This window comes from Camelina sativa, chromosome 14 (assembly GCF_030686135.1).
Source record: "Camelina sativa cultivar CO46 ecotype springtype chromosome 14, ASM3068613v1".
NCBI lineage: Eukaryota > Viridiplantae > Streptophyta > Magnoliopsida > Brassicales > Brassicaceae > Camelina > Camelina sativa.
In genome coordinates, this window is record NC_141893.1 from 15672825 (window position 1) to 15699815 (window position 26991).

Sequence of the window (26991 nt, forward strand, 5' to 3'; positions counted from 1 at the left end):
CCTCTTGTTATTCGGTAATTGTTATTACCTGATTAAATAACTTGTTCTTTTCCTATTTGAAAATTAACCATTCATTTCCCTTATTATTTTAGTACTTTGAAATGCATCACTTGTGTTTTAATGGTGGCTTTATAATATACGAGTAGCTGTTGGAATTTGTTCTCATCTTTATGTGAGGATTCCTCGAATAGGCCAGTTTAAGGTGGACGTTCCTTAAATGAAAAAAGAATATGTAACCAGGGGCGGACCCACGTTGGTTGGGGATGGTGCAACCGCACCAGATGAAATATAAATATGCTTTGGTTTTACCTTAAATTTATTAATAAAAGTGGTGTAGTGGTAATGAACCGCACCACATAATTTGTGCTCTTCTTGCACCTGATCAAAGCTTTGGCTAGATCCGCCACTGTTGTAACTGATAGTGACTTGGTGGCTGGTGCGTTTTTATTAATCCATTGTTTAATGTCCCCGCTTCTTTGTATCTTCATATTTTAATTTAGATATGTGAACATGCCCCTAAAGTTTGGCCAATAGCTAGGGAGAAGAAGTACACATATAAAGGGGAGCGTAACAAAAACATCTGGCAGGTTAAGTGGGCAAAGCATTTTTCGATTAAAGATTGATATACATATAACTCATGACTTCCTAAAAGAAGAAATCTTTAGTGTTATCATATCGAGACCGATACCATTTTTGGCAAGTATTAGTGGGAACATGCTCTTTTCTTATACTATCAGAATATCATCAAATTGACAAGGCCACGTTCGAACAGCAACTACTTTTAATGGAATCATAGTTTTAAACGAAACAAGAGGAAATATGAAAAAAAACATAGGACTTGCGGGATCCACCCATACATCCTTCTTAAGTAGCATCCTTCTCGCTTGAGTTAATGAGAAAAAAAATTCAAGTATTTCATCTAACGTTCTAAGATTCAAATTGTTAGATATACTGTTCTCTCTAAGTTTTATTGATTATGGTGAGCCGTGATAGTTCTATTGTGGCTTTATCCTTATTTGTGATGTTTTTGCTTGTGTTAAATCTGCATTTTGAAATTACAACAGCTGCGCGAAAACCAATTAGAGTGTTTAGTCCGCCAAGTTCGATCAAGTGGTCACCACCATCACCCCCAAAGGATGATTTTGAAAGGTTCAAGATCAATATATACAAGAACATTGAACAAACCGCATTCCGACCCACTGGTCAGGGTCCTAGCCAAGGTATCGGACACAAGGATCCCCCTGGTGCTCCATGAAAAAAAAACACTCGTTGCCATATATGGTCCGAAAATATGCTGTTCTTGGTACTGATCCTTCTTATGTTTTTCTCTTTATGGAAACAGTTTTTTTTATGGCGTGGATATGAATACGAATAAATTAAAAGAAGGATGGTTCTATTTTTGTTCATAAATACCAACCATATATTGTTTGGGATGCTTATATTTATTGTTAGTAAATAATACAAAAACAGTATGATCACAGAACTGTTAACTACATGGAAGAGTATATATGTAGATAGTTTAATTTTTACGAGTTTAGGAGGGATTTCCGTTAGTTTGCTAATAGCAGTGATGGTGAGATGACTATTGTAACCTAAACTACTACAACGCCAGTCTAAACTATAAATTGAGAATTTGTGCGAGATTCTACTCAATCAATAGGTTTCCTTAGTATTTGTCTCAATGTCATCATGAACCAGTTCTTGCAAACACCACATAATTCAAACTTGAAACTAAACATCCATGCATCATATTCCTGCCTCTTTAGATGCGTGTAATATAGTTATATACAAGAGATCTAGAAAAATTCATCTTAAAGCTCGAGTGAGAGTTGGTAAAGCTTGAAAGAGAAAATGGATGGACACTTGTTATATGGTCGCAACAGGGAAGTCAAGCTTGATCGCATCCATGGCCAATCATCTCTCAACTTCGACATCTATGTCTTAGATTTTGTGTTTTGTGATCATTCCAAGCTCCGCCATTTGCTGATTCACATTGCTAATCGTTCAATTCTTTTTAAGGATTGAGTTATTGAATGTCAAGACGATCAAGAACGAATATTTTGCCCTTCCCTTTTTATCGAAACGTCCAACCTCTTCTATCATCATTGCATTATGCACCCCAGCCAACACCTATGAAGTCTAGATAATAGCAAAGCATAGTATCTGTTGGAACTGAATTTAAGAAATAAAGTTTCTGAAAATTGCAGGTTTTGGAATAATGACTTTCCGACAACTTTCGGACCAAATGGATGAACGGAATATTCGGATCGATAGTGCAATGGAAATCTGGTAACGAGTACTACAAGATGGTTTACTCATACGTCCAAAACGGAATTGATTTGAATGAGAAATAAGATGTGAAGTGAGCTACTTGGGGTGTTTGGGAAAAAGTCTCACATCAGAAATGGGAGTGTTTTTCATTCATTAATATATGTTTTTAGACTCTTCTAGTTTCATAAGTGTGTAGAAGGAAGAGGAAAGGTTCCTACACGCGCACCGAACCGGGCCGGTCCTGGAGCGGGTATGTGGGCCTTGGGCTCTTGGGCTCTCCTAGTAATTTTTGGAAAGACTTGGAGTCAAGCAACTTGGGAAATACTCACAAGGAAATTGCAAAATATTCTGAGAATATTCTCTCGAGACCCTACCTCTTTCCACTATATATAGAGCTATAGCCTTTTATTATTTCTCACGCTAAAAAACATAAAACTCCTAGTTATAAAATCGCCGCCGCTCCCTCTCTGTCTCTTGCTTTGTCCAAAGTAAGTTCTTAGTTAGTTGTAGTCTCGGGAGTATAACATAGATATGTTTACTTGAGTTCTATTACTCTTGTACTAGAGTCACAGTTCGTGATCGGTTGTATCCTATGATTCATAAATTGTGATTGTCCGAAAGCACTTACGGCCGATTTATTGAATTAAGGAAAAAGATATCATATCTTGCCTCCGTGATTTATATTATGTTATTGTAATTCATTTTTGATTTTGTTATCTCAATATAATTCGCATATTTTCTCAATTTGATTTTACGCTCCTAACAGTCTTAATTCAATAAATCCGCTTTCTTCTTATCGCTTTAAACGGATTAAGAATTTTTCGAATTTTTATTTTTAAAAACGATTTTAAAATTTTCTTAAAACTGTTTTTGCTTCCAACTTTCGGTGCTTACACGGAAAGTTTTAGACAAACGCTTTCACTTTTTTTCTTATCTACTCTTTCTGGTTTCCACAAACTCTCTTAATTGAGTGAATTTGTGAAACGTGAAACGAGTTTCTATGAACGCTTCTTAAGCGAGTTTGCAAAATTAATTCAGTGAAATTTAATTACTTGAATTATTTGATTGATATACTAATCATATCTATTTTTTGTTAAACATAATGTCTGGAAACAATACCAACAACATTGACGGTGATAGAGTTCCTGAGATCCCTGCTGAGACTCTTGAAGAGTTGGCTTTACATCTTCCAAAAGAACTTAAAAACACGAAGCTTACTGATTATGGTATGGAAAACGTGTGCTGAAATCTGTTCGATAATGGATCAACCCACATGGAGATACCACCTTCGGCTTCCCAAGGGATGATGCTAGATAAGTTTGATGGCAAAGCTGGGTTCATAATGTGGCAAAACAAGATGCGCTACTACTTGGTCAGCATGAACATGGAAAGATACCTCACAGAGGATCCACCAATGCTTCCGCAAGATGCCACAAATGTGTTTGTGGTTGGAAGTATGGATAACTGGACCCAAGGGGACTATTGTTGCAAATGTCAGATTTTGAACCGTTTGGTCAATGATCTGTACGACCTCTACAACATGTACAAGACTTCAAAAGCATTGTGGTTGGCTTTGGAGAATAAGTACAAGATTGATGAGTCTGGGATACCTAAATTCTCAACTAGGAAGGTTCTGAACTTCAAGATGGTGGATTCCAAACCAATTATGGAACAAGTGGAGGCTCTTCAACGTATCTTTTAGGAGAGTTGGAAGTGATGTCGATCTGCAATGTCTTTAAAATGAATTTGCTTGATCGAAAATCTACCACCATGCTGGTAGGATTTCAAGAATTACCTTAACTTCAAACGCAAGGCAATACCTCTTGATTATCTCATCCGAAGGTTGAGGGTTGAGGACAACAATCGTGGAGCTCATTCAGATGCTTAAAACCAAAAGCATGATGTCCATGTAGTTGGGCATAAGGCCAAGCTGGTAAAGGGATCTCTATTCCACATAAGGCTTTGAAGGTGTCATCTGCAACAACCTTCAAGAAAAACAACCTTGAGAGGAAGTTCAAAGGGAAGTATCATCATTGTGGCAAGATTGAGCACAAGGCTGAAGTTTTGCAAAAACAAAGCCAAAGATCTCAATAGCCAGACAAACCTAACTGAAGAAGACATGTTTGCGGTGGTTAATGAATGTAACATGGTGAAAGACAATCCAATGGAGTGGTCTACGACACTGGAGCTACCACACACATATACTCTGATAGGACCATGTTCACAACCAACATGAAGAACAAGTAAAAAATGAGCAGATTTTCATGGGCAACACGGCGATGTCCAAGATTGAAGGTAAGGACAAAGAATATCTGAAGCTAACTTCTGATCGTGAGCTCACATTGCAAAACGTGAAACACGTACCAGACATGCGAAAGAATCTCATCTCCAAAGCAGTGTTAAGCAAGCATGGTTTTCCATGTCTGTAATGACAGTCCTCCCGAAAAATGTAACTTCTTCTTCTGTTGCTAAAATGAAAGAAACCCCTATTGCTTACTTGGTTGAGTCGTTTACTACTTGGCATTAACGTTTAGGACATGTCAGTTATAAAACAATGCGAAAATGCAAAATTTGAATTTAATACCGAAATTCAAAACTAACCATGAAAAATGTAAAGTGTGCGTAAAAGCCAAACTCACTAAAACTCCATCACCACGCGTTAAAAGAACAACTGAACCTCTAGATTTAAATCACACAGAATTATGTGATTTTTAAATATGTGCAAACTAGAGGCAGTAAGAAATACTTTGTTACCTTCATTGATGATTGCACATGATATTGCTATGTATATCTCCTGCATAGAAAAAATGAAGCATTGGAAAAATTCAAAGAGTTCACACTCGAAGTAGAAAACCAGCTTTAGAGAACTATAAAATTAGTTTGAAGTGATAGAGGAGGAGAATATAATGAGTCGTTCTATGCATTTTGAAGAGAAAAAAACATTATACATTAGACAACCGCTCCCTACTCACCTAAATCTAACGGAATAGCGGAATAAAAGAATCGAACTCTGAAAGAGATGATGAATGCATTGTTGCAGGAATCCTAGTTAGCCTAGAATATGTGGGGAAAGCGTTGCTTACCACTAATTACATCTTCAACAGGATACCGCATTCTACTGGCAAATCACCACATGAACTTTAGAAAGGTACAATACCTTCGTACAAATACCTCAAAGTGTGGGGGTGCCTAGCAAAAGTGGTTGTACCACCTCCTAAAAAGGTCACAATTGGGCCTAAGACCGTAGACTGTATTTTCAGCGGATATGCCCATAATAGTAGTGATTATCGATTTCTATTTCATAAATCAGATATTCCAGAATCCATATGAATACAATTATAAAATCAAGAAATGCTTCTTTTTTTGAAGACATTTTCCCCTGCAGCAAAACTCATAAACGGAATCGTGAACAACGAGGTGCAGCGACCTCGGATGCTGGCAATACTTTGAGTACTATAGCTGTGGAAACTGAACTGGAACCTGAAGAAGAACCTAGACGGAGCAAAAGAGCTCGCAAAAGTAAATCGCTTGGTGAAGATTTTCTGATGATGGCATTTCTAGCTGAAAATCTACCTAGAACATATGCAGAATCCATGTCTACACTTGATGCACCTTATTGGAAGGAAGCAGTCAAAACCGAAATAGACTCTATCTGGCAACATCATTATTACGAGATAACAGATCTACCACAAGGATTTAAACCTTTGGGGTGTAAATGGATTTTCACGATAAAGCGAAAAACCAATTGTGATATTGAGTGGTACAAGGTTAGGCTTGTAGTGCAATGATTTCAGCAAAAAAGAAGGATTAGACTTCTTTGATACCTATTCACTGGTAACAAGACTATCTTCAATCAGGATGATTATAAGATCATGATGATTATAAGCATTGCAACCTTGAGAAATCTTGAAATCTATTTCTCCATGGAAATTTGGAAGAGGAAATTTACATGAAATGACCTGAAGGGTTTGTTATTCCAGGACAAGAACACAAAGTGTGTAAACTTGTGAAGTCAATATATGGACTCAAACAAGCTCCTAAGCAGTGGCATGAGAAGTTTGACAGTATGATGATGTCTAATGGTTTTAGCATTAATGAATACGACAAATGCATATACTGATATACTACAAAACTATTCCAACATGGTACATTTTGTTATGCTTATATGTAGACGATATGCTCATCATTGGAATCAACAAAGACATCATAAATCAAACGAAAAACATGCTTAAAAGAATTTTTGACATGAAATACTTGGGTTTAGTAGATGTAGTTTTTCAGATAAAAATCATTAGAATTGATGAGATACTTGATCTTATTTCAAACCCACAATGCTAAAAAGATACTTGATCGATTCAAGCATTACTCAAATGGGACTACAAAAACTCCAGAGGATCCTCAACTTCATTTGACCAAAAATTCTGGTGAACCTGTGCAACAAGTGGAGTATTCAAGGGTATTTGGCAGTCTAATGTACTTGACAAACTGTATAAGACCACATTTAGCACACTCTGTAAATGTACTTAATCGCTACACAAGTAACCCAGGATATAAGCATTGGATGGCTATAACTAGAGTTTTGGACTATCTACGTTATCTTGCACTATGGTAGAGAATCCGCAGTTTTGGAAGGTTACAGTGATACCAACTGGATCTCAAACTCGAGGAACTCAAAATCTACAAGTGGATACGGTTATACACTTGGAGGTGTAGCAGTGTCTTGGAAGTCTTTCAAACAAACCCTGGCGGCTAAATCAACTATGGAATCTGAATTCATAGCTTTAGAGATAGCTCTATCGGAAGCTGAATCGCTTTGTAATTTCTTAATAGACATCCCAGTGTGGGGGAAACCTGTGCCTGCAGTACGTGTACACTACGATAGTCAATAGACTACAGGCAGGGCAAGGAGCACTCATTATAATGGTAAATCCCGTCTCATCAGACATAGACATAAAACTATTAGACAACTTATCTCAACAGGTGTAGTTACGATTGATTACATCTCGACGCAAGACAACCTAGTGGATCCATTGGCAAAAATTTTGGCGCGAGATCAAGTAACAAAGTCAGCAAGAGGCATAGGTTTAAAGCCTATAACTTAAGAGGATGTTTGATGGTAACCCCACCTACTAAGATTGGAGACCCCATGACCTAGGTTCAAAGGGACAACTAAATCAAGCTGAATCTGCTACAAGCACTAAGAGACTGTTGTCTTATCCCAATTCTTAAAGTGATATAAAGTGCATCATGTATTTGTAGAGGTTAAACATATGCTTTTAATGATTTGAAATCTAGCTTTGTAAAATATTTGAAATACTTACATGATATTTCTTTAAATACAAGCAGCTATTAAAATCACCTGAGTGTGAAATGGGGCTGTTTCAGGAGAACATTTGAGGCTATACTCTCCAATTTTACTCATGATTAATCAGGCATGTTCAAGGTCATAATGAGCACAATATAGATCCTCGTTCTAAGAGAAAACGAAGATGTGTTATACCTGCTGTCTAAGCTTAGATACAGCTCCAGATGGTTCAAGACATCATGTTCACCATCTGGTGGAGTAAGCTCGACGTGTATTAAGAATGAGTAGGTTCAAGGTTGAAAAACGCCACCAACTCAAATATAGTTAGTTTTCACATATACTCTCGAAGGTCTGGCTAGTCTAGGCAGTTGTGTCAGTCTATAGGGTTAGTTCAGTCGTCATATGTTTAGACTTATTTCCATTCATGTGGGGATTGTTGGAACTGAATTAAAGCAATAAAGTTTCTGAAAATTGCATGTTTTAGGACAATGACTTTCCAGCGACTTTCCGACCAAATTCCAGCCAAATGGATGAACGGAAATTTTGGGTCGATAGTGCAATGGAAAGCTGGTAACAAGTACTACAAGATGGTTTACTCATAAGTCCAAAACAGAGTTGATTTGAATGAGAAATAAGAGTGTGAAATGAGCTACTTGGAGGGTTTGGGAAAAAGTCTAACATCGGAAATGGGAGTGTTTTTTCACTCTTTTCTATGTTTTCACACTTTTCTCGTTTCAAAAGTGTGTAGAAGGAAAAGGGAAGGTTCCCATTAGAGCTGGGCACGGGATAGGTACCCTTGAATTTTCTCATGCCCTTTACCCGACCTGACCATAACGGGTACTAGAAAAAAATTACTCGTACTCGACCCTTAAATAACTGGTACCCAGAAAAACGAGTACCCGGTAAAAAATAGTTGACCCTTGAAATACCCAACCCTTTACTTTTACCCGGAAAAATGAGTATTCGGTAAAAAAATTGTCAATAATCGCAATAATAATTTCATATTCCGAGATCCAAAAAAAAAAAAAAAATTCATAAATGTATGCAACATATAGTTCCAAAAATTATAAAATTACAAACTTTAAAATAAAAGTAATATATAATTGAATTGGGCATCGTATATATCATTTTTGTTAGGTTAAGTTGAACTTAGGCTTTAACTTAAACTCTATAATATATTTATAAATTAATAATAAATAATAATAATACAAAATATTAAAAGGTATTAACGGGTCGGGTAACAAAACAGGTAAAGGGAAGAGTAACGGGACTGGTATTGAAAACTAAACTAATATCCTTTACTCGTCCCTTACTCACGGGTAATATAATTATAATACCCTTCATTCGATCCTAAAGCTTTGGGTACCCTTTTTTCGGGACGGATACGAGCCGAGTAACGGGTCGAATACGGGTGACAGGTATTAGTGCCCAGCCCTAGTTCCCACAAGAGCGCCGAACCGAACCGGGCCGGACGCTAGCGCGTGACCATGGGCCGTGGGCCTTGGGCTCTTGGGAATTCTTACCTCGCAGAGTATTTTTTGGACCGCATTTAGGTCCATTTAAGTTTTTGGAAAGACTTGGCGTGAACTCCAAGCAACTTTGGAAATACTCCAAGAAACTTGCGGAATACTGTGTGAATATTCTCTCGAGACCCTACCTCCTTCCATTATATATAGAGCCGCAGTCTCTTATTATTTCTCACGCTCAAAAACACAAAAACTCCTAGTTTTAAAATTGCTATCGCTCTCTCTTTCTTGTTATGTCCAATGTAAGTTCTTAGTTAGCAGTAGTCTCGGGAGTATAATGTATATATTTTAGCTTGAGTTCTATTACTCGTGTGCTAGAGTAATAGTTTGTGATCGGTTGTATCATGGAATTCATACATTATGATTGTCCGAAAGCACTTACGGTCGAATTAAGAAAAAATATATCATATATTGTCTAGGTGATTTATGTTATGTCTTATATTATGTTATTGTAATTTGTTCGACTTTGTTATTTCAATATAATTCATATTATTCTCAATTCAATTTTTGCGCTCCTAACAGTATCATCTAGGCTTAGACTTAAAACACGAGTACCGAATTGAAAAATCCAAGCAAACCAAATTGATTCTAAATGTTTTTACCCGATGAAACTGAACCGAATAATCATAAAACCCAGATAGATTTTAATTATAAATGTTTCAGGCAGCATTTACCGATAGGAGCCAGGGTTACGGCATGCTAGCCTAGTGGTCCCAAATGTAGTTTACATCTCTATTAAATTTGATTCCTTTTCATCTGTTGCATTGCATAATTTGAGTAATCGCGTAAAATCGATAAAATTGTAACCAGAGTAAAACCCACATTGACTTGGTCAAAAATTGAAGGGATATAGTATCATGTTTATTGTATATCTCCCTTCTATACGGAGCAGTAAAAGTAGTAAAAAATTTTACCACGTCTTTCGTTGTGGCAGAATCATTTCATTTAACACAATGCTATGAATTTCCTAAAATGATAATTTGAATAACTTTTCCTCTGGTTGGATGTTCAGCGTCTTTTTACCTCAAAGATATGAAAATCGCCAAATACATTAACCAAAATGTCTAATATATTATTTACAGTTTTAACGTATGAGTAAGAGGTAACGATAGACTGCTCCAAAGAACTCTAATTAAAAGCACATGCATGAACACATTTATTGATACCTCTTGAGAGCTAGCAATGTGCTCCCACAAGCCACAATTATTACGTAGAGCAGTACTTGTGGTTCTTTACCACAATAAGTACTGTTTGCCCCTTGAAAACAACCGGTCGGACTATCTGTTTTTGTTTTTTCCACTTCAAAATCTAAAGAAACATGGAGAAGATTTATGGTTTTTAAAACTTCGATGGACTACCTACTCTAATACCACATAAGAATATGAGATAAATAAAAATTATTGAAGAAAGATTGAATCCAAGTATCGTTTGGTTTCATTTTTAAAAAGATTTACCTTCAAAACTACAGCAGTACATTTATATACAAATCGATCATTGGCATGTATGCGATTTTCTATATTAAACTGATCGCATAAAGGACCCAAAAAAATTCACTGCACTGGTTGGAAGAGACCTACCAGAGAGGACCATTTTGGATTTGCGCATTTCTTTGTAGCCCCTTGAGTCTTGACATAACATTACATTGGGATTTTTGTTATTATGATGTAAAGGACCACATGATTAATGATGAAATAAACAAAAATGTTACTGTAATAGATACTTAATTTATGTAACATCATAATTACGTTAAAACAATAACTCATAATTTGATTGCTCAATGAATTGTTCTTCTTAAAGTTTAGGTTAGAAATAAATACTAATAACTAAGTGAAAATTAAAATGATATTCGAAATATTAGTTTCGGAGTAATAATAGAAATGGATTGGAAAAACACGAATTTTATTTCTCCATTTTTGATTGAAATTGAAAACATGATTTTGGATGGATTACAATATATATTTTGAAATTAACTACTTTTATTTTATACAGAAAACTAGATTTATAACCTGCATGTTGTGTGAGACTATAATTTCATTATTATTAATACAAACCTTTGAATATAATTATAATTATTTAATATTAAAATATAAATTCATATAGATTTCAAATTTAGTTTATTAAGCAATACAAAACATATCTATTTCTTTAACATTTTTTGACAATTAATTCTTTCTTTATTTTCCGATATACACTCGTCATCTCTTACATTTACTCTCTGTTCACATTTAATTATCTCACTTATAATATATTATCTCACATTCTATTATAATAGCTTTCTCAAAAAATTTGTTAGTATTTTTCACTTTTTTTTTTGGTGTGTGTGATGTTCATAAGGAGTTTTCTTTAACATGTTTTATTTTTAAGTAACCTTATACATTTCATTTTTGAGCACTTGATTAATATTTTCTCCTTTTTTGGATATACCTTTGTTTAACAAATTTCACCATTTTTAAATTTTGAAAACGATGAATAACATAGATACTCAAACTATTTTAATTATTATATTATATAGAATTCTAAATAATAATATGCACCAAATCTTTTGATTTTAATCGGTAACATCAATTTATAATTTAACACTAACAAACATAGTTTCAAGTTTTAAATACACGTATATATATTTGAAACAACCCGTCCCGTTTTTTTATATAATATATAGTTAAGCATCTCATACTACTTAATTAACCAACAACATAAATATTACTAACCAACCACAATACCAATAATAAACCAACATCCAATAACATACACAGTGGAAACATAACTCATAACCAACTCTAATAAAACATCAACACGATATCATTCTTAATCATTCTATCCAACAACCTAGCATGATTCTATACAAGGTTCCAACATTATTAACATAACCAACAACACATAATCGAAATCTTTTTCCTCCTCATCGCCATGATACAACGTCACATATCTGCACACCACAAACAACAATTGAGATGCGTGAGTATTATCACAAATACTCATTGAAGCAATCCTCCCAACTATTGGGCTATACACATAAGCGAAGAGACAAACACAAACAATACACAAAACAAGCAAACCAGACAATTCTGAACACATCCGTGACTCTGCGACATTTCGTCGACCGATGCACCATTTGCATCGCCCGATGCAACATATATGCTTTGACCTACACACTCCTTGCGTTGATCGATGCAACCTCCAAATCCCTAGTTGTGTCGACCGATGCACTCCTTGCATCGATCGACGCAACCTCGCATCTCCTCCAAAATCCCTAACTGCATCGACCGATGCACACCTTGCATCGATCGATGCAGTCGCGCGAAGCATCGCCGAACACAATCTCCACCGACTTCTATTGGCTACGTGAGGCCGAAAATATCCCCCAAAGGTCACAAAACTCAAAGGCAAACACTCACAAACAACCACATAAGCCATCAACACCCAAAACACACATCTAATCGCTTAAAAAAGCCATGGTCCCACACACACCTCTAAAACAAGCAGATCTGACGAAGAACAGCGAAATTCAAGCTTTCCAACGACGCCTACTCAACTTCCTCGCCCAGATCTCCTTCTCCACGTTCCAAAAACACAAAAAACCGACTTAGAAATCTCCAGAATTCACAGAAACCTCTCAAGAACTTTTTTTCTCTTTCTCTTCTTCTAGAAACAATAAAAGTGGTTGAATGAATAAGTGGCGTCGATTTCTCCCTTTAACTACTCGAGTCCTAGGTTTCCATCAACTAAACCGCGTCAAACTGGAGAAAATATAACTAACCCGAACACCAATCGCGCAGTTACATCGATATGATGCACTCACTGGCGCCGATCGATGCACAACCCAGATTTCCGGTTTGCGGGCGTTACAATATTATTAATTATATTATTCTATAGATGAAAATAATAATATACACCAAATTTTAATTGATAACATGATATTATAATTTAACACCAAGAATTAAATAACCTCCTGATTTCAAAAACATTTTAATTCTTGTGTTTTTTTAAAAAACTATTATTTTCTTTATCCTAATAATTGTTGAAAATAATTGTTGTTCCATTAAATATATGATAACTTTATTTTTCCCTAATTTCTAGTTTTTTTACAATTATTATATATTATGATAGAAATATCTAATTTTATATTTATGTAATCTCTATTCATATTTTACTTTGATTTTTTTTTAGGTTGTATTTTTTTCATTTTGTTTTTGGTTTAGATTTTAGTTTAAATTTTTGTTTTCTCTAATAATAAACTTTTTATTAAATTGAGTGAATTAATTGATGTATTCACTTTAGAAATTATGTTCTTTTGATGATGTGAATTTTTTTTTAAAAAAATGTTATGAGATGGAGGAGAAGAGAGAAAAAGCCAACTTTATATATATAGATAGAATATAACTAAATGTTCAAACGTAACAATAATAAAAATAGTGATCTAACTCAAAATCGGCAAAATTTATTACTGTATAGTTTTATTAGTTTTTCGAACACTAATTTGTAGATTGTTTATTATATGTAGCCAACCTATTTAGTCTGTATGTCTAGGATCTTAGACCATCTCCATTGGTGGTATAATTGATGGAGATGGCAAAGTTGCTAAACAATGAAGTGGAATAATTATATACAAAAGTGACTGAAATTGGTAATGATCGGAACAATTATGTTCACTCCACCGACACCATCAGTTGTTTAAATCCGTCGGTTGCTCAATTCCGTCATTATCATCATCTCTACCGGCGGTGACATCAAATCATAACCAACTATTAAGACTAAATCGGAGATTCGAGTTGTGAGATATAAGAGTTTGGTTAAATCTGTTTATATTAGTAAGAATCTCTCTGGTTTTATTTGTAGTTCATGATGAATTTGGGAATTGATGTTAGCAAAATTAGGGTTTTATGTTGTTAGTCAATTGGGGATTGCAAATTGAGTATCTTCTCTTCTTTTCTCTTCTCTTCTCTTCTCTTGTCTTGTCTTCTAAACCTGAGTATCGTTGCTGAATTTATCACGATATGGTGCCAAGGGAGTATCGGAGGAGCCGGAGGACGTTGCTTGCTTGTTTCCATGGTTTTTCTTCATCTGCCTTGACGACGACCAAGTACAGGTTTAAAATCTTATTGAAACAAAATGATAACTACCCAAGAGATGGATATACGAAGTTGGATCTTAGATTATGATCAATGATGATGTCTCTGAGCAGTTTTAAATTATGATCAATGATGATGTCTCTGAACATAAAAATGGTTTTGTTGATTTAAGTGATTCTTCCTCACTTTGGTTTTGTTGTGTTAAATCTGATTCATAGACCATACCTTTCGTGGATTTTTGAGTTATGAGTACGGAAAAATTTCTGGTTTTTGGGGAATTCTATAATTGATTTTAGAGTTCAGCTTCAATTGAGCTTTACAATATTTCACCAAAAAAACATGTTTCTGCTTGATGCTTTTGTTTTGGAGATATAAAGTTTCAATTTTTATTTAGTTTAACTTGAACAACTCTGCTTCATTTGTCTATTGGTTGTTAACAGGAGGGAGATTGGGAGGTCTATATGCAGACCCTATGATGTCATCTATAGGTCACAAGATCAATGTTTTTTTTTTTTTTTTTTTCTGATGAAACAATAAAACTCAAAACCAAATATCAATAAGTTAGTAGTCCTAAAAGAAAAATTGAAAGATAAGTAGTTCCTACCAGTGGGTTGCCTCCCACCGAGCGCTTATTTTAAGTCATTAGCTTGACTTGGTTGAAACTCAGGCGTCTGGCGGATCAGAACGTGGCAGTGAATGCCTCTGAGAAAATGTCCTCTTCATCCAAAGGGGTGTCTAAGCAGTAGAAGAGTGAGGTCTACCAAGGACATGAGGAACATGACTAGGGCGAGATATAGGGACGGGTCTTCTTGTATGTCCTGCAAAATCATCAACAGAAGAAACAAGCACTCTACGATAATCTCGTGGCTTGGTTAATTGCAAAACAGTTTTTGTATCTTTGAAGGTCTTGTTGATGATAGGAGGGAGTTTGGGTAAAGAAGATGCATACATTTGCCTTACTTGGGGACTCTGGATTGTGGAGTGGGGGGGCTTTCTGTTTGGGAACAGTTTTCAGACTTGAAGCATATAGAATGTCCTGCGAGCTCTCAGATCTGGTCAAGTGTGGGCTCGGTCGTGGAGGGGTTTCGATCGATGCTAATGAAGCGTCGATCTTCACTAAACCTGCAACTCGTGTTTCTTCTCTGCAATTTATCTTCTCAACAATACCTAACTTCTTGACATACCCAGCAATAATGTCTTCATGAATCTCTATTATCGGATCATCATTAGAAGCAATCTCCGCAGAAAATGTCTGCCCATCAATAGTAGGAGCTCTCCTTAGCTTATCCATCTCAAAGTTCAGACTCAAACCTTCCACATTCAATGTTATGTGTCCCTTCTTCACATCTATAATGGCACCAGCTGTAGCCAAGAAAGATCTTTCTAAGATGAGAGGATCACTAGGCTCTTTGTCATACTTCAGCACAACAAAGTCAGTGGAAATCATGAAATTTCCAATCTTAATTGGAACATCCTCTAAAACACCTTCAGGAATTCTTTTGGATCTATCAGCTAAGATAAGAGAAATCTGAGTTGGCTTGAATTCTGTCATCCCAAGTTTTACAGCAACAGAATGTGGCATCAAGTTAATACTAGAGCCTAGATCACAAAGTGAGTGAGCAAACCGTTCTGCAAAGATAATGCAATCAAGTACAAAGCTCCCAGGATATGGTAATTTCTCGGTAGTCCTACACTGAATCATTGCACTCACTTTCTTAGAGACAACCACCTCTTGCTTCCTCTCTTTCTTTTTCTGTGGAGGCTAGTTCAAAAGAATTACACTGACATCCTTGGTAATCAATGCTCCTTCCTCAGGGCTCAAACCATTTGATACAATTCTCTTCACATAGCGCTTAAGTGGTGGTGAAAGATTTACTGCATCAATCAAAGGCATCTCAATCATTACCTTATCCATCATGGTCTTGCATCCAGCTTCCTCCATCTCCTTCTTGGACCTTCTTGGACCTTCTTGGCTTAGGAAAATGGATCTTAGGCTTGTACACCCTCTCAACAGCTGCTGGAACCGGAGATATTGTAACTTCAGGTTCTGTCTGAGATGAGTGTCGACCGACACCCAGATGGTGTCGACACCACCATCTGAAGCCGAGAAATTTGCCGATTGCTCTCCCAGTTCTGCAGAAGCAATTTCATCAACTTCTTCATCCCTCACTGATATGGCATTGCAAGCATGCTTGGGGTTTGACTTAGTTCTTCCAGGAAGAAAACCCTCTTGTCTCTTCACAGACCTAGCATTCTGCGCAACCTGATTCTCCAGCTTCTTAACATGAATACTCAATGCATCAATCCTTCCAGTAAGCTCTGTGTAGACATTATCAATCTTTCCATTGAATGTCACAGTTAACTGCTCTTGACCTTGCAAAAGTTGCTCTAGCATAGCTTCTATTTTATTCTCAGAAGAAGTCTTAGGAGGTGGAGACTGATAGGATGAGTTCTCATAGGTTCTTGTATAGCTGTTGTTTTGCTTCTGACAATCTGGGTTAGGAGTGTACCCTGAAGAGTTCCCACTGTAAGGCTTGTTCCTTTGTTAATTACCGAATCTCTGCCCTTGATTTCCATAGACAAAGTTGACAGCTGCTTCTTCATTCCCTGTCTCAGGTTGTGGTTCAAATGATTCAACTTCAGCAGCAAAGTGAATTGATTTCTTACCAACGAGGAGATTGTGAACTGAATCAAGCTTAGCATTGACTGAAGCTAGCTAGCTTGCATCAAATCCTCCATGTAATCTCTTTCTTTCAGCATCAGCTCTCTTAGTACTGTTACTGGAGGCTAGATTCTCAATTAAATTTTCAGCTTCATCAGGATATCTTGTCTTGAAGTTTCCATGGCTTGCAGCATCCAAGGCTAACTGATATTCCCAGTCAATTCCTCTGAAAAAGATACTCAGCAGTTGCACTCTTGAAAAGCCATGGTGTGGACAATCTCTCTGATATGCCTTGAATCTCACCCAATCTGCCTTGAAAGCTTCATTAGGTCTTTGTTTGAAGGAGGACAGCTTGACTCTCAGCTCATCTGACATTGCATCGTCATAAAAGTAATTGAGGAAAGCCAATTTGATTTGTTGCCAAGATGTCAAAGATCCAGCTGGCAACTGTTTTAGCCATTGAGATGCTTCTCCTGCAAGTGAATATGGGAAGAGCTTGCAGTTGATGTAATCTTCAGTCACACCATTGGCTTTGATGATGGTCACTAGATCTTCAAAGTGCTCAATATGATCCAGAGCTTTCTCATTTGGCAGGTTAGAGAAGGGTCTCTGTCCAACTAGCTGGAAGTAAGCAGGCTTCAGCTCAAAGTCATTTCGCAGGAAAGGAGGTGGAACAATTGCATAGCGGTTTTCATACATCAAATCAGCTCTGTTGAAGTCTGCAATAGTCCTGATCAGATCCCAGGATCCTGTCTTTGAACCGGGTTCTGGACATGGTTGGCAGCTCCACGTACGTCTGCTGGAGGTGGGTGTCGATCGACACCATGTTGGCGTTGATCGACACCATCGGTTTGTTTGTCTCCGACAACGATTTCAGCAATCATGTTGCCTTCTGCATCAAGCTTTTGGCTATGCTCATTGCGTAAGTGACCATCTTGATCCCTCAAAGCACCGTCCTCATCATGAATCAAAATGATTGTGTTAACCATCTTTAGGGCTTTGGCTGCTTTTCTGTTCTCACGATCAAGTTTTCCCAACTCTTGGTTTGAAAGCTTCACTGTAGGACCAGTCTTGTTGCTCCTTGTGTTAGGTTTATTAGGCATGTACTGAAACACCCAAGAGAAGAAAAACAAAAACGTGTTAGTAGAAAATAAAAAGAAAATATTTAGACGAAATTTAAAACTCAAATCTAATGGTAGATCAAAGAGTCCCCGACAACGGCGCCAAAATTTGATATGCTCAAATTAAACCCTAGAGCTACTCTCTCAAATTAAGAGATCACTATAGTACTTAGGGGTCGAATTCCACAAGGACTCAAGTCTACACAATAAATTATAGAGTTTTGTTATTACGCTAAACATATTAAGTTGAATTAAAAATTAAGAAAAGCAATGCAAAATATTAAATAAAAGTGTTGTAAATTCAGAGGATCAAAAAGCTAGGCCTAGGGAATTTCTCAGGAAATTATGGAATATTAAATCAATCAATAAATTAGGATTCAAGCACTTAAAAACCAGATCTAGAACTCTAAACTCCTTTGTAAAATAAATCAGTTCTCACTACAAATATTATCTAAATTTAAAACCAGAAAGTCCAAATCTCTTTGTAAAATTCTAGGTTAAAAATCAGCTTTAAAAACAGGTTTAGATTGTTCACAAAATTACTAAATCAAATCTCTTTGCAAGGAGTAATTTTGCTCAGCAAAAGGTTTTATCAGGAAAATCAATTATATTCTCATATCAATTTATTTTCCTAGGTTATTAATTCTAGGTGATCATCAAGAATAATATGAAGAACAACCTATGATGAAGATCTAGAAAGTTAATGAATCCTAAATAAACAGATCTACTAAATCATAAAATCCCTGTGAAAAACCCTGAACCTAACAAGCAAACTACTCAGACATATTTGATGAAAAACAAATCATAATTCTGAATAACATGCAATAGATATTAAAAGTAAAAAGGAGTTCAGGAATTCTTCTCTCAAAGGAGTTCAGATCTCTCTCCCAAAAGCTCTCAATATCTTTGTCTCAAAAAGCTGCTTCGAAAATAACTTGCTAGAATAAAACTTAAGGGTTTCTAAAACCCAAAAATAAAATATATACATCCTAAAACACGTCCAGGGGCTTATGTTGCAATTGTGGAAAACTTCGAGAAAAATTGTAAAACTTCCAAAACTTGGTTCTCTGGTCGGATTGGACTGGGTGTCGATCGATGCTGAAGAGGTGTCGATCGACACCATCACTTTGATTCGACTCCAAGTTCGTTTTCTCCGGATTAATGCTCCAGAATGGTCCAAATTGCTTCATTCCGCTCCATCCGTGCCAAAATCCTAAAAAACCTATAAAGACTCTAAAACAACCTAGAAAACAAATGAAAAGACTCAAAAAGCACACTTATATCATGGTTAAAAACCGTAAAAACCATGATATATCACTAGACATAGGTGGACTCCTACGCCCGTTCAGCTTCAGATTCTTGAGAGTATATTCGATCAAGGCACATGAACACCAAGCAAGCAGTAGATCAAAGACATAACCGAAGATCTGAGCCAACACGGCCAGATTGTTGAGCAAAATGTCTACAACTGGTTCCAGAACCGATGTGCTCGTTCCAACAGCAACAACAACAACAGCTCCTAGGCCTGAAAATCTTTGCTTTCTGAGCCCTGAGATGAGCTCAGACCTTCACTTGTTAGGAGTTTTATCAAATCCAAGTAAGTAACAAACAAATAGTGGATTTATAAAAATGGTGAAAATATTGAACATAATGTTTGTAATATTTTTTCAGGAGTTAAAAGAACTTTCTGAGAACTTAGCTGATGAGATAAAGATAAGCTATGATTTTTGACGAACCTCAACCATCTGATAGAACTGATCAAGAATCTGAAGAACCTCGTGGTAGAAATGATGGAGAAGAAATGCAACAAGTTGCTGCGGATTATGAAGCTTCTTCTGATGTAAATCATCATGGGAACTCTGAAGAATCTGCTACTCTCCAAGATCAGTGAAACCAGACATGTTACATCTAGACTAGACTCATTCTGAGGATCTGGATCATACATCAGTTGGTCAGCTGCAAAATATGGATCCACCTGCTGAATCTTATCATAATCAAATAAATGTAAATTTTAATTATTTCGTTTAAGCAAAATACAATTTTTGTATACATTACATGTACCTTGTTTGATGCTTGGATTTGTTTTCTCGATTGGAGGAGAAATTTGAACAAACTTAGGAAAATACAATAGAAACCATTTGTCCGGATGCCACGGGAACAATTCAAAAGAAGCAAGAGATAAGCCATTATCCTAATCCAAAGTTACAATTCTCTGTATATACGTAATCAAAAGTGTATAACTCTTCTTATGCTTAACATTGAACATGAAAATATCATGGATCTGAAGTAGCATACAATGATGTTTTTTTTTTCTAAGGATTGATGCTTAACACAAGTTCTAATACGTAGGTAACTCGACTAAGGCTTCTTGGCGATCAGTTGCAGTTCCTACGACCTCCTTGGCTTCCGGTGATGTTCTTCCTTGTTTCATTAGTGTCTATCTTTCCTAGTACAGCTCTAACTGCTTGGTCAGTTTTATTCTCTGACTTGACTAGTTTTTTTGAATATGTTCAGTGGTGATGTGAGTGAGATCTGAACCAACATTTTAACTTTCTTTGCTACTTAAGCTTAAGATTTTCCGTGACGTATTGGGTGTGACGAGCACAATTTGATCTGAATGCAATGACAGTAAAAGCAAGGTATCCTCTGTAATCTCTTTTGTCAATGTTAATCTCATTTAACACACCAATTGGAAATAGTCTCCGTAGCTTATTGAATGCCTACCTAAGGAGAGCTTTGAATCGTTTTCTTATTTAATTATGTACTCTATGTAGCTAATTGTCAAATCATTATTTAGTGCACCATTACTTCTGCTTTGTGTTAAATGGTTTTGCTATGTGATAAATGGTTGTACTCTATGATAAATGGTTGGTCTTGTGTCATTAGGTAAAAACTTATTAGGCCCATTGATTGCTAGTTATGTGACCTTTAACCATAAACTCCAATTGCACCATTGAGTGCTAGTCACTAGGTTTTGCTCTTCCTTCTCCTTTAAATACAAACCATAAACATACACAATTATTTCAAATGAACAAATACATAATACTTTTTGGTCTCGTATTGCATTTTATTATGGTGCAAGTACTAAGCTTGCTGGTTTCGAGAAAAGAGAGCCCAAGCACTGCAAACAAAGGTGGCAAAAGATCAACGAGATGGTCTGCAAGTTTGTTGGAAGCTATGAGGCTGTAACAAAAGAGAAATCCAGTGGCCAGGATGAGGATGATGTGATTAAATTAGCTTACGAGATATTCTTCAATGATTACAAGGTGAAGTTCACCCTTGAGCATGCTTGGAGGGAGCTTCGCCATGATCAAAAATGGTGTGGAGCTTATACTACGAAAGTTATTGGAGCTTCAAAGAGAAGAAAGTTTGATGATCATCCCTCACAGTCATCAACCTCAGTTCCAAAAAATGTGGAAGAAGAAGGTCGTCCTTTAGGTTTTAAGGCAGCAAAGGCCAAAGGTAAAAGGGCTGTGAGCAGGCCAAAGACTGTGGAAGAAGAAGGTGCTTCGCTGATGAGTTTCAGAGCATGTGGGAGATAAGGCAAAAGGAATTTAGTTTGAAAGAGAAGCAAAAAATGCATAAAATGCTTGACCGTCTCCTTGCTAAAACAGATCCGCTTACAAAAATGGAGATTGCTTTAAATAATAGGCTAATTAGTGACAAGTTGTCAAGTTAGTTTGAGTTTCAGTTTATGTTTATGTTGTCTGCTTCTATGTTGTCTCTTTCAGTTCTGTTTTATGTTATGAGTTCGAAGTTGTATGTCTGTATTATGCTATGAATTTGTTGGTTCTGTGCAGTGTTATGTTTAATTGTTAACAGTTTGAGTTGGAGTTTTTGTATGAGGTTGATGTTTGGATGATGTTTGGGTTTTGGCGGGTGTAACAGGTAAAAGCATGCGGCGAACATACGACAGTTGGTCCTCTATTAGGTCATGTTTACCGAAGGTAAAAAAAAAATATACTGATCTTTTTAAACAAATGTAAAACAAGTTTTTTTTAACTATAAAAGAAAACTTTGGTGTTTGAAAAGATCAATTGGTAATCAATTGGTCACAAACGTAGAATAAGAAGAGAAGAAGAAGAAGAATACAAGAAGAATAAGACAAGAGGAATCAAAAGCCAGCCACAAGTTTTGTGAGTTAACACATGGTCACGGACGTAGAAGAAGAAGAAAAGATGAAGAAAAAGCCAGCGACAAGTTTTTGTACCATATGTACTTTGTATGCTAGGAACCACATGTGTAGCAAGCAATGTACACAACAAAATTCTTATAGATTTGTATCACCACAAGCTCTTCTATATAACTCACATGAATTGTAAAACAATATACGTTCTCCTGTAACCAAAAAATCTCTCTTCTTTAACCAAAAATTTCAAGATCCAACATTTAACTAAAGCATCTCCTTCTCTTTTCTTTAACCACACAAATAAGTTCAAAATAAATTATGCTCTCTTGATAAGTACGAGAAAATTTATGACTAGGACCAAAAACGTTTACAATGTGTCTTTCAAAAGTTAAAAAGAAGAAGAATAATTTGAAGTTTTATGAATAAAAGAGAAATTTACATTTGTTAAACTGAAGTATGAAAAGTACATTTTTCCCCCCTTTAGGATCAGCCAACCACCTGAGAAAATCCGAACTTTAATTAAGACAACACTTTCTTTCTGTTTGTAGTTTGCATTACTAATGTACTGTCAAGAAAAAAAATGACATTGTAAATTTTGTGTATATAATCCCTATTAATTTGTGTGCACAACAAATTTTCTACTAATTGGAAATATATATAACTCTAATATTTCCTTTCATGTGTGGTTCTAACTCTAGGGTTCAAGATCGATGGACACAAGGTCAAAATAAAATACTTATCCATATATTTTCTGAAACAACTTAATGTTGAGGACCGCAAAACCCTTTTTCCTTATGTGTTCAAGCGCAAAAGAGAAGGAAAATTTTGGCTATATATAGTATACACTATACATAACCAAGACAATCAAATTACAAAGCAATGGCTCAACTTCACTTCACCATCTTGATATTTTCTTCCGTTTTCGTAATATCATCCTCGAGCTTCATTCCGCCGCCTCACCCCTTCGACCCCTTGACCGAGACTGAACTCAACCTCGTGCGTACTATCGTCAACAAGTCGTACCCTATTGGTCATAACCATAAGTTCACTTTCCAATACGTGGGTCTCAACGAGCCAGACAAGTCCCTAGTCTTGTCATGGCACTCATCACCAGACCACAACGTCAAACTACCACCACGTCAAGCGTTTGTCATCGCCCGAGATAAGGGCAAGAACCGAGAGATGGTTGTTGACTTTTCCACTCGAGCCATTGTCTCAGACAAGATCCACGTAGGAAATGGTAACCCTATGCTCACTCTTGATGAGCAGCATGCAGCCACCGCGCTTGTTCTCAAGTTTAAGCCGTTTTGTGACTCGATAATGAAACGCGGCTTGAACTTGTCGGAAGTAGTGGTCACATCCTCAACGATGGGATGGTTCGGTGAGGCGCAGACGAAGAGGTTTATAAGAACGATTCCATTTTATCTAAACGGATCGGTGAACACGTATCTTAGACCAATTGAAGGAATGACAATAATCGTTGACCTTGACAAGATGAAAGTAGCGGAGTTCAAGGACAGGTTCACAGGTCCTATGCCGAAGCCTAACGGGAGAGAGTACCGTATCTCCAATCTCAAGCCGCCGTTTGGCCCTTCACTTCGAGACGCCGTCGTTTTTCAGCCGGACGGTCCCGGGTTTAAGATCGATGGACATGTCGTGAGGTAAAAAATGGTACCAGTTGTGAGTTAAAATAACAAAATAAGAGCAACTATGCCACATACATCTTATAAATCAATTTCGCCAAACAATAATTCAACTAAATATGAAAAGAAATTTTTTATGTCGGTAACTGTGAAAATAGGACAGTTCTTTTTTTTTTTCTGCTCAAATTTTCTGATTTCGAGATAATTGCAATTAGTTGTTGTTGGTCATAGTTAGATTTGAAGAATTTCTTTTTTGAATTTAAAATGAAATATCAGACGACAGAATACATTTGTTAAATACATTTTATGCAGATTTAAGTTCAAGTTAGATATAAAACTAAAGAATTTATACTATTATGGAGTATGTGGTATTGTACAATACGATAAAACCCAATGTTTTCAGATCTAACATGCATTTGCAGTCGATAGGGTAAATCCGGTGACCTCAATCACTAATCTGGTTCAAGTTTATTGTAAAAATCTGCTAATTGTAAATCTGGCAAAATTTTGAAAATTCCGGTAAAAATTCTGAATTTAAAAATTGCACATAATTTTTTTTCAACTGATATTTTGATGTGATTGTGAATAGATGGGCAAATTGGGAGTTTCACATGTCCTTCAACGTTCGAGCTGGTCTTGTCATCTCTCTTGCATCCATTTTCGACATGGACGTGAACAAGTACCGGCAAGTCCTATACAAAGGCCATTTGTCTGAGATGTTCGTCCCTTACATGGACCCACATGATGACTGGTACTTCATCAGTTACCTAGACTGTGGTGAATTTGGTTGCGGCCAATCTGCCGTGTCCCTTGAGCCATATACCGATTGTCCCCCAAATGCTGCTTTCATGGACGGCATCTATGCGGGCCAGGATGGAACTCCTACAAAAGTATCAAATGTTATGTGCATTTTCGAGAAATATGCCGGAGATATTATGTGGCGACATACCGAATCTGAAGTACCCGGCATGAAAGTAATAAATTATAATATCTTATCATGAAATCTATCTTCGTATATAACATATTTATAGGTTTTTTTTTGTTGATAGTTAATATATATATTTACACAAAATTTTGTTGCAGATCACAGAGGTTAGACCAGATGTAAGTCTTGTGGCCCGGATGGTGACGACAGTGGGAAACTACGACTACATCATTGAGTACGAGTTCAAACCTAGCGGTTCCATCAAAATGGGGGTAATGTCTTTCAAAAACTTTTCCCAGCTTTATATATGCATTTTAATTTATATACTGATTTTAGGAGCTTAGTTGTTTATAATTTCCATATTCGGCTACAGCTAACTCTCTTTGTACATTAAATATGCTTACATAGTTACATTTAAAAGAAATATTTTGGTCTATTTATGAAACATTAGTTGAAAATTCAAAAAGTAAATACAAAGACAGCAGCACATTTATCATAAATACTATAAAAAAGACTGCAAACCGAAAAGTAACAATATATATATATATATATATATATATATATATATATATTTGTGATAAATTTAAAAATATATGTATTTTAAATTATATATATATTTTTAAATTATATATATATATTTAAATTATATCAGTATTCAAAATAAAATAATAAATATTTAACTGTAAACACCAATTAAATGTAAGAAAAAAATCACATTTCAACTCTACCATGAATAAACAATAAGATTTAACTACAAATTATGGGTGTTACTATTTGTCATTATATAGCTACACTAAGTAACCAATTAAAATATCTATTAACTTAAAATTTGGTCACTAATTTATAATAGCTTGTAGGTATTATTTGTTATTAATTTTTTGTAACAAAAAAATATAGCTATATTATACAAATTCTCTAGTGATCGATATTCCCAATTTTGTTTTTTTTATGTTAAATACCACTTTAATGTGCATAGGTTGGTTTAACCGGTGTTTTAGAAGTTAAACCCGTGGAATATGTTCACACATCAGAGATCAAAGAAGACGACATCTACGGGACAATTGTTGCTGACAACACCGTTGGAGTAAACCACGATCACTACGTGACATTCCGTCTTGATCTTGATATCGATGGTACGGATAATTCATTTGTTCGTACTGAACTTGTGACCAAGAGGACTCCAAAATCTGTTAACACACCGAGAAAAAGCTATTGGACAACAAAAAGAAACACAGCAAAAACCGAGACAGAAGCTCGGGTGAAGCTAGGGCTGAAACCGGAGGAGTTGGTGGTGGTTAACCCTACTAAAACAACTAAGCATGGCAATGAGGTTGGATACCGTCTGATTCCTGGGCCGGCTACAAGCTCACTTCTTGCCCAAGATGACTACCCACAGATTCGAGCAGCATTCACCAACTATAACGTGTGGATCACGCCGTATAACAGATCGGAGGTTTGGACTAGTGGTTCGTATGCTGATCGGAGCCAAGGTGACGACGCATTAGCTGTATGGTGTAAAAGGTACTTTACCTCTATTACTATTTGATTCTTTTTTACATACGTAGCAATTAGTTTGCTTCCTTCTTCATGAGAATTTTGTATAGGTACGTATCTTTGAATAACTGAATCACAATTGACGTAAGATTATATAAACCTTTTTTACAAAGAATTTTAAGGGATTACTGCAAGTAAACGTATAAATACATATAGATTTATCTCAAATTTATGGTGCCAAAGGTACTCTATTAAAAATGTAAACAGCTATACTACAAGTACATTCAATCCAGAAAAAAAATGTAAACACCTGAAATGCTTTGAACAATAATTATATTCTTTTATGAATATAACAGTTTTATGTAAAAAATTTGTACTTTATGTTTATTTTTTGTTGGATTAATTAAAAATTATGCAAATGAATGTAACAGGAATAGGAAAATAGAGAAGAAAGATATAGTGATGTGGTACACCGTTGGATTCCACCATGTCCCATGCCAAGAAGATTTTCCGACAATGCCTACTATGTCTGGCGGCTTTGAACTTAGGCCAACAAACTTTTTCGAGCAAAATCCTGTCCTCAAGGCTAAACCTATGAACCTCACCACCGTTCCAAAGTGTACTCCAAAGAGCAATTAATAACCAGCTCATCATATAATGGAACCAGCTCATCACATAATAAATGCAATTCATGATTTTATATGTATGAGGAATTGTTAAGAGATTCCCAAAGATAATTATGTATTCGGGTGTATCCATATACATATGATAATATGAATAAATAAAAGAACGAAATTAGTATTTATGTGTGTTTAAAAATGTTGTTGTTGGTCTTGGCATTTTTGT

At 36.0% G+C, this 26991-nt stretch overlaps 2 protein-coding genes and 1 non-coding gene across 3 annotated transcripts; all 3 read left to right on the forward strand.

Annotated features, from left to right (window-relative positions):
• Positions 1-912: 912 nt before the first annotated feature.
• On the forward strand, positions 913-1431 carry LOC109128910 (precursor of CEP12). Its single transcript, XM_019236199.2, has one exon. It carries the CDS (start codon positions 977-979, stop codon positions 1253-1255), a length of 279 nt encoding a protein of 92 aa, XP_019091744.1. The 5' UTR covers positions 913-976; the 3' UTR covers positions 1256-1431.
• A 15661-nt stretch (positions 1432-17092) lies between these two features.
• On the forward strand, positions 17093-17199 carry LOC147928271 (small nucleolar RNA R71). The gene has a single exon (XR_015581166.1). It is a non-coding gene; the product is annotated as a small nucleolar RNA R71 (small nucleolar RNA).
• A 5515-nt stretch (positions 17200-22714) lies between these two features.
• Positions 22715-26948, forward strand: LOC104741771 (amine oxidase [copper-containing] alpha 2, peroxisomal). The gene is made up of 5 exons (XM_010462684.3): positions 22715-23744; positions 24316-24700; positions 24810-24923; positions 25628-26172; positions 26577-26948. Exons 1-5 carry the CDS (start codon positions 22963-22965, stop codon positions 26782-26784), a joined length of 2034 nt encoding a protein of 677 aa, XP_010460986.2. The 5' UTR covers positions 22715-22962; the 3' UTR covers positions 26785-26948.
• The last annotated feature ends 43 nt before the right edge of the window (positions 26949-26991 follow it).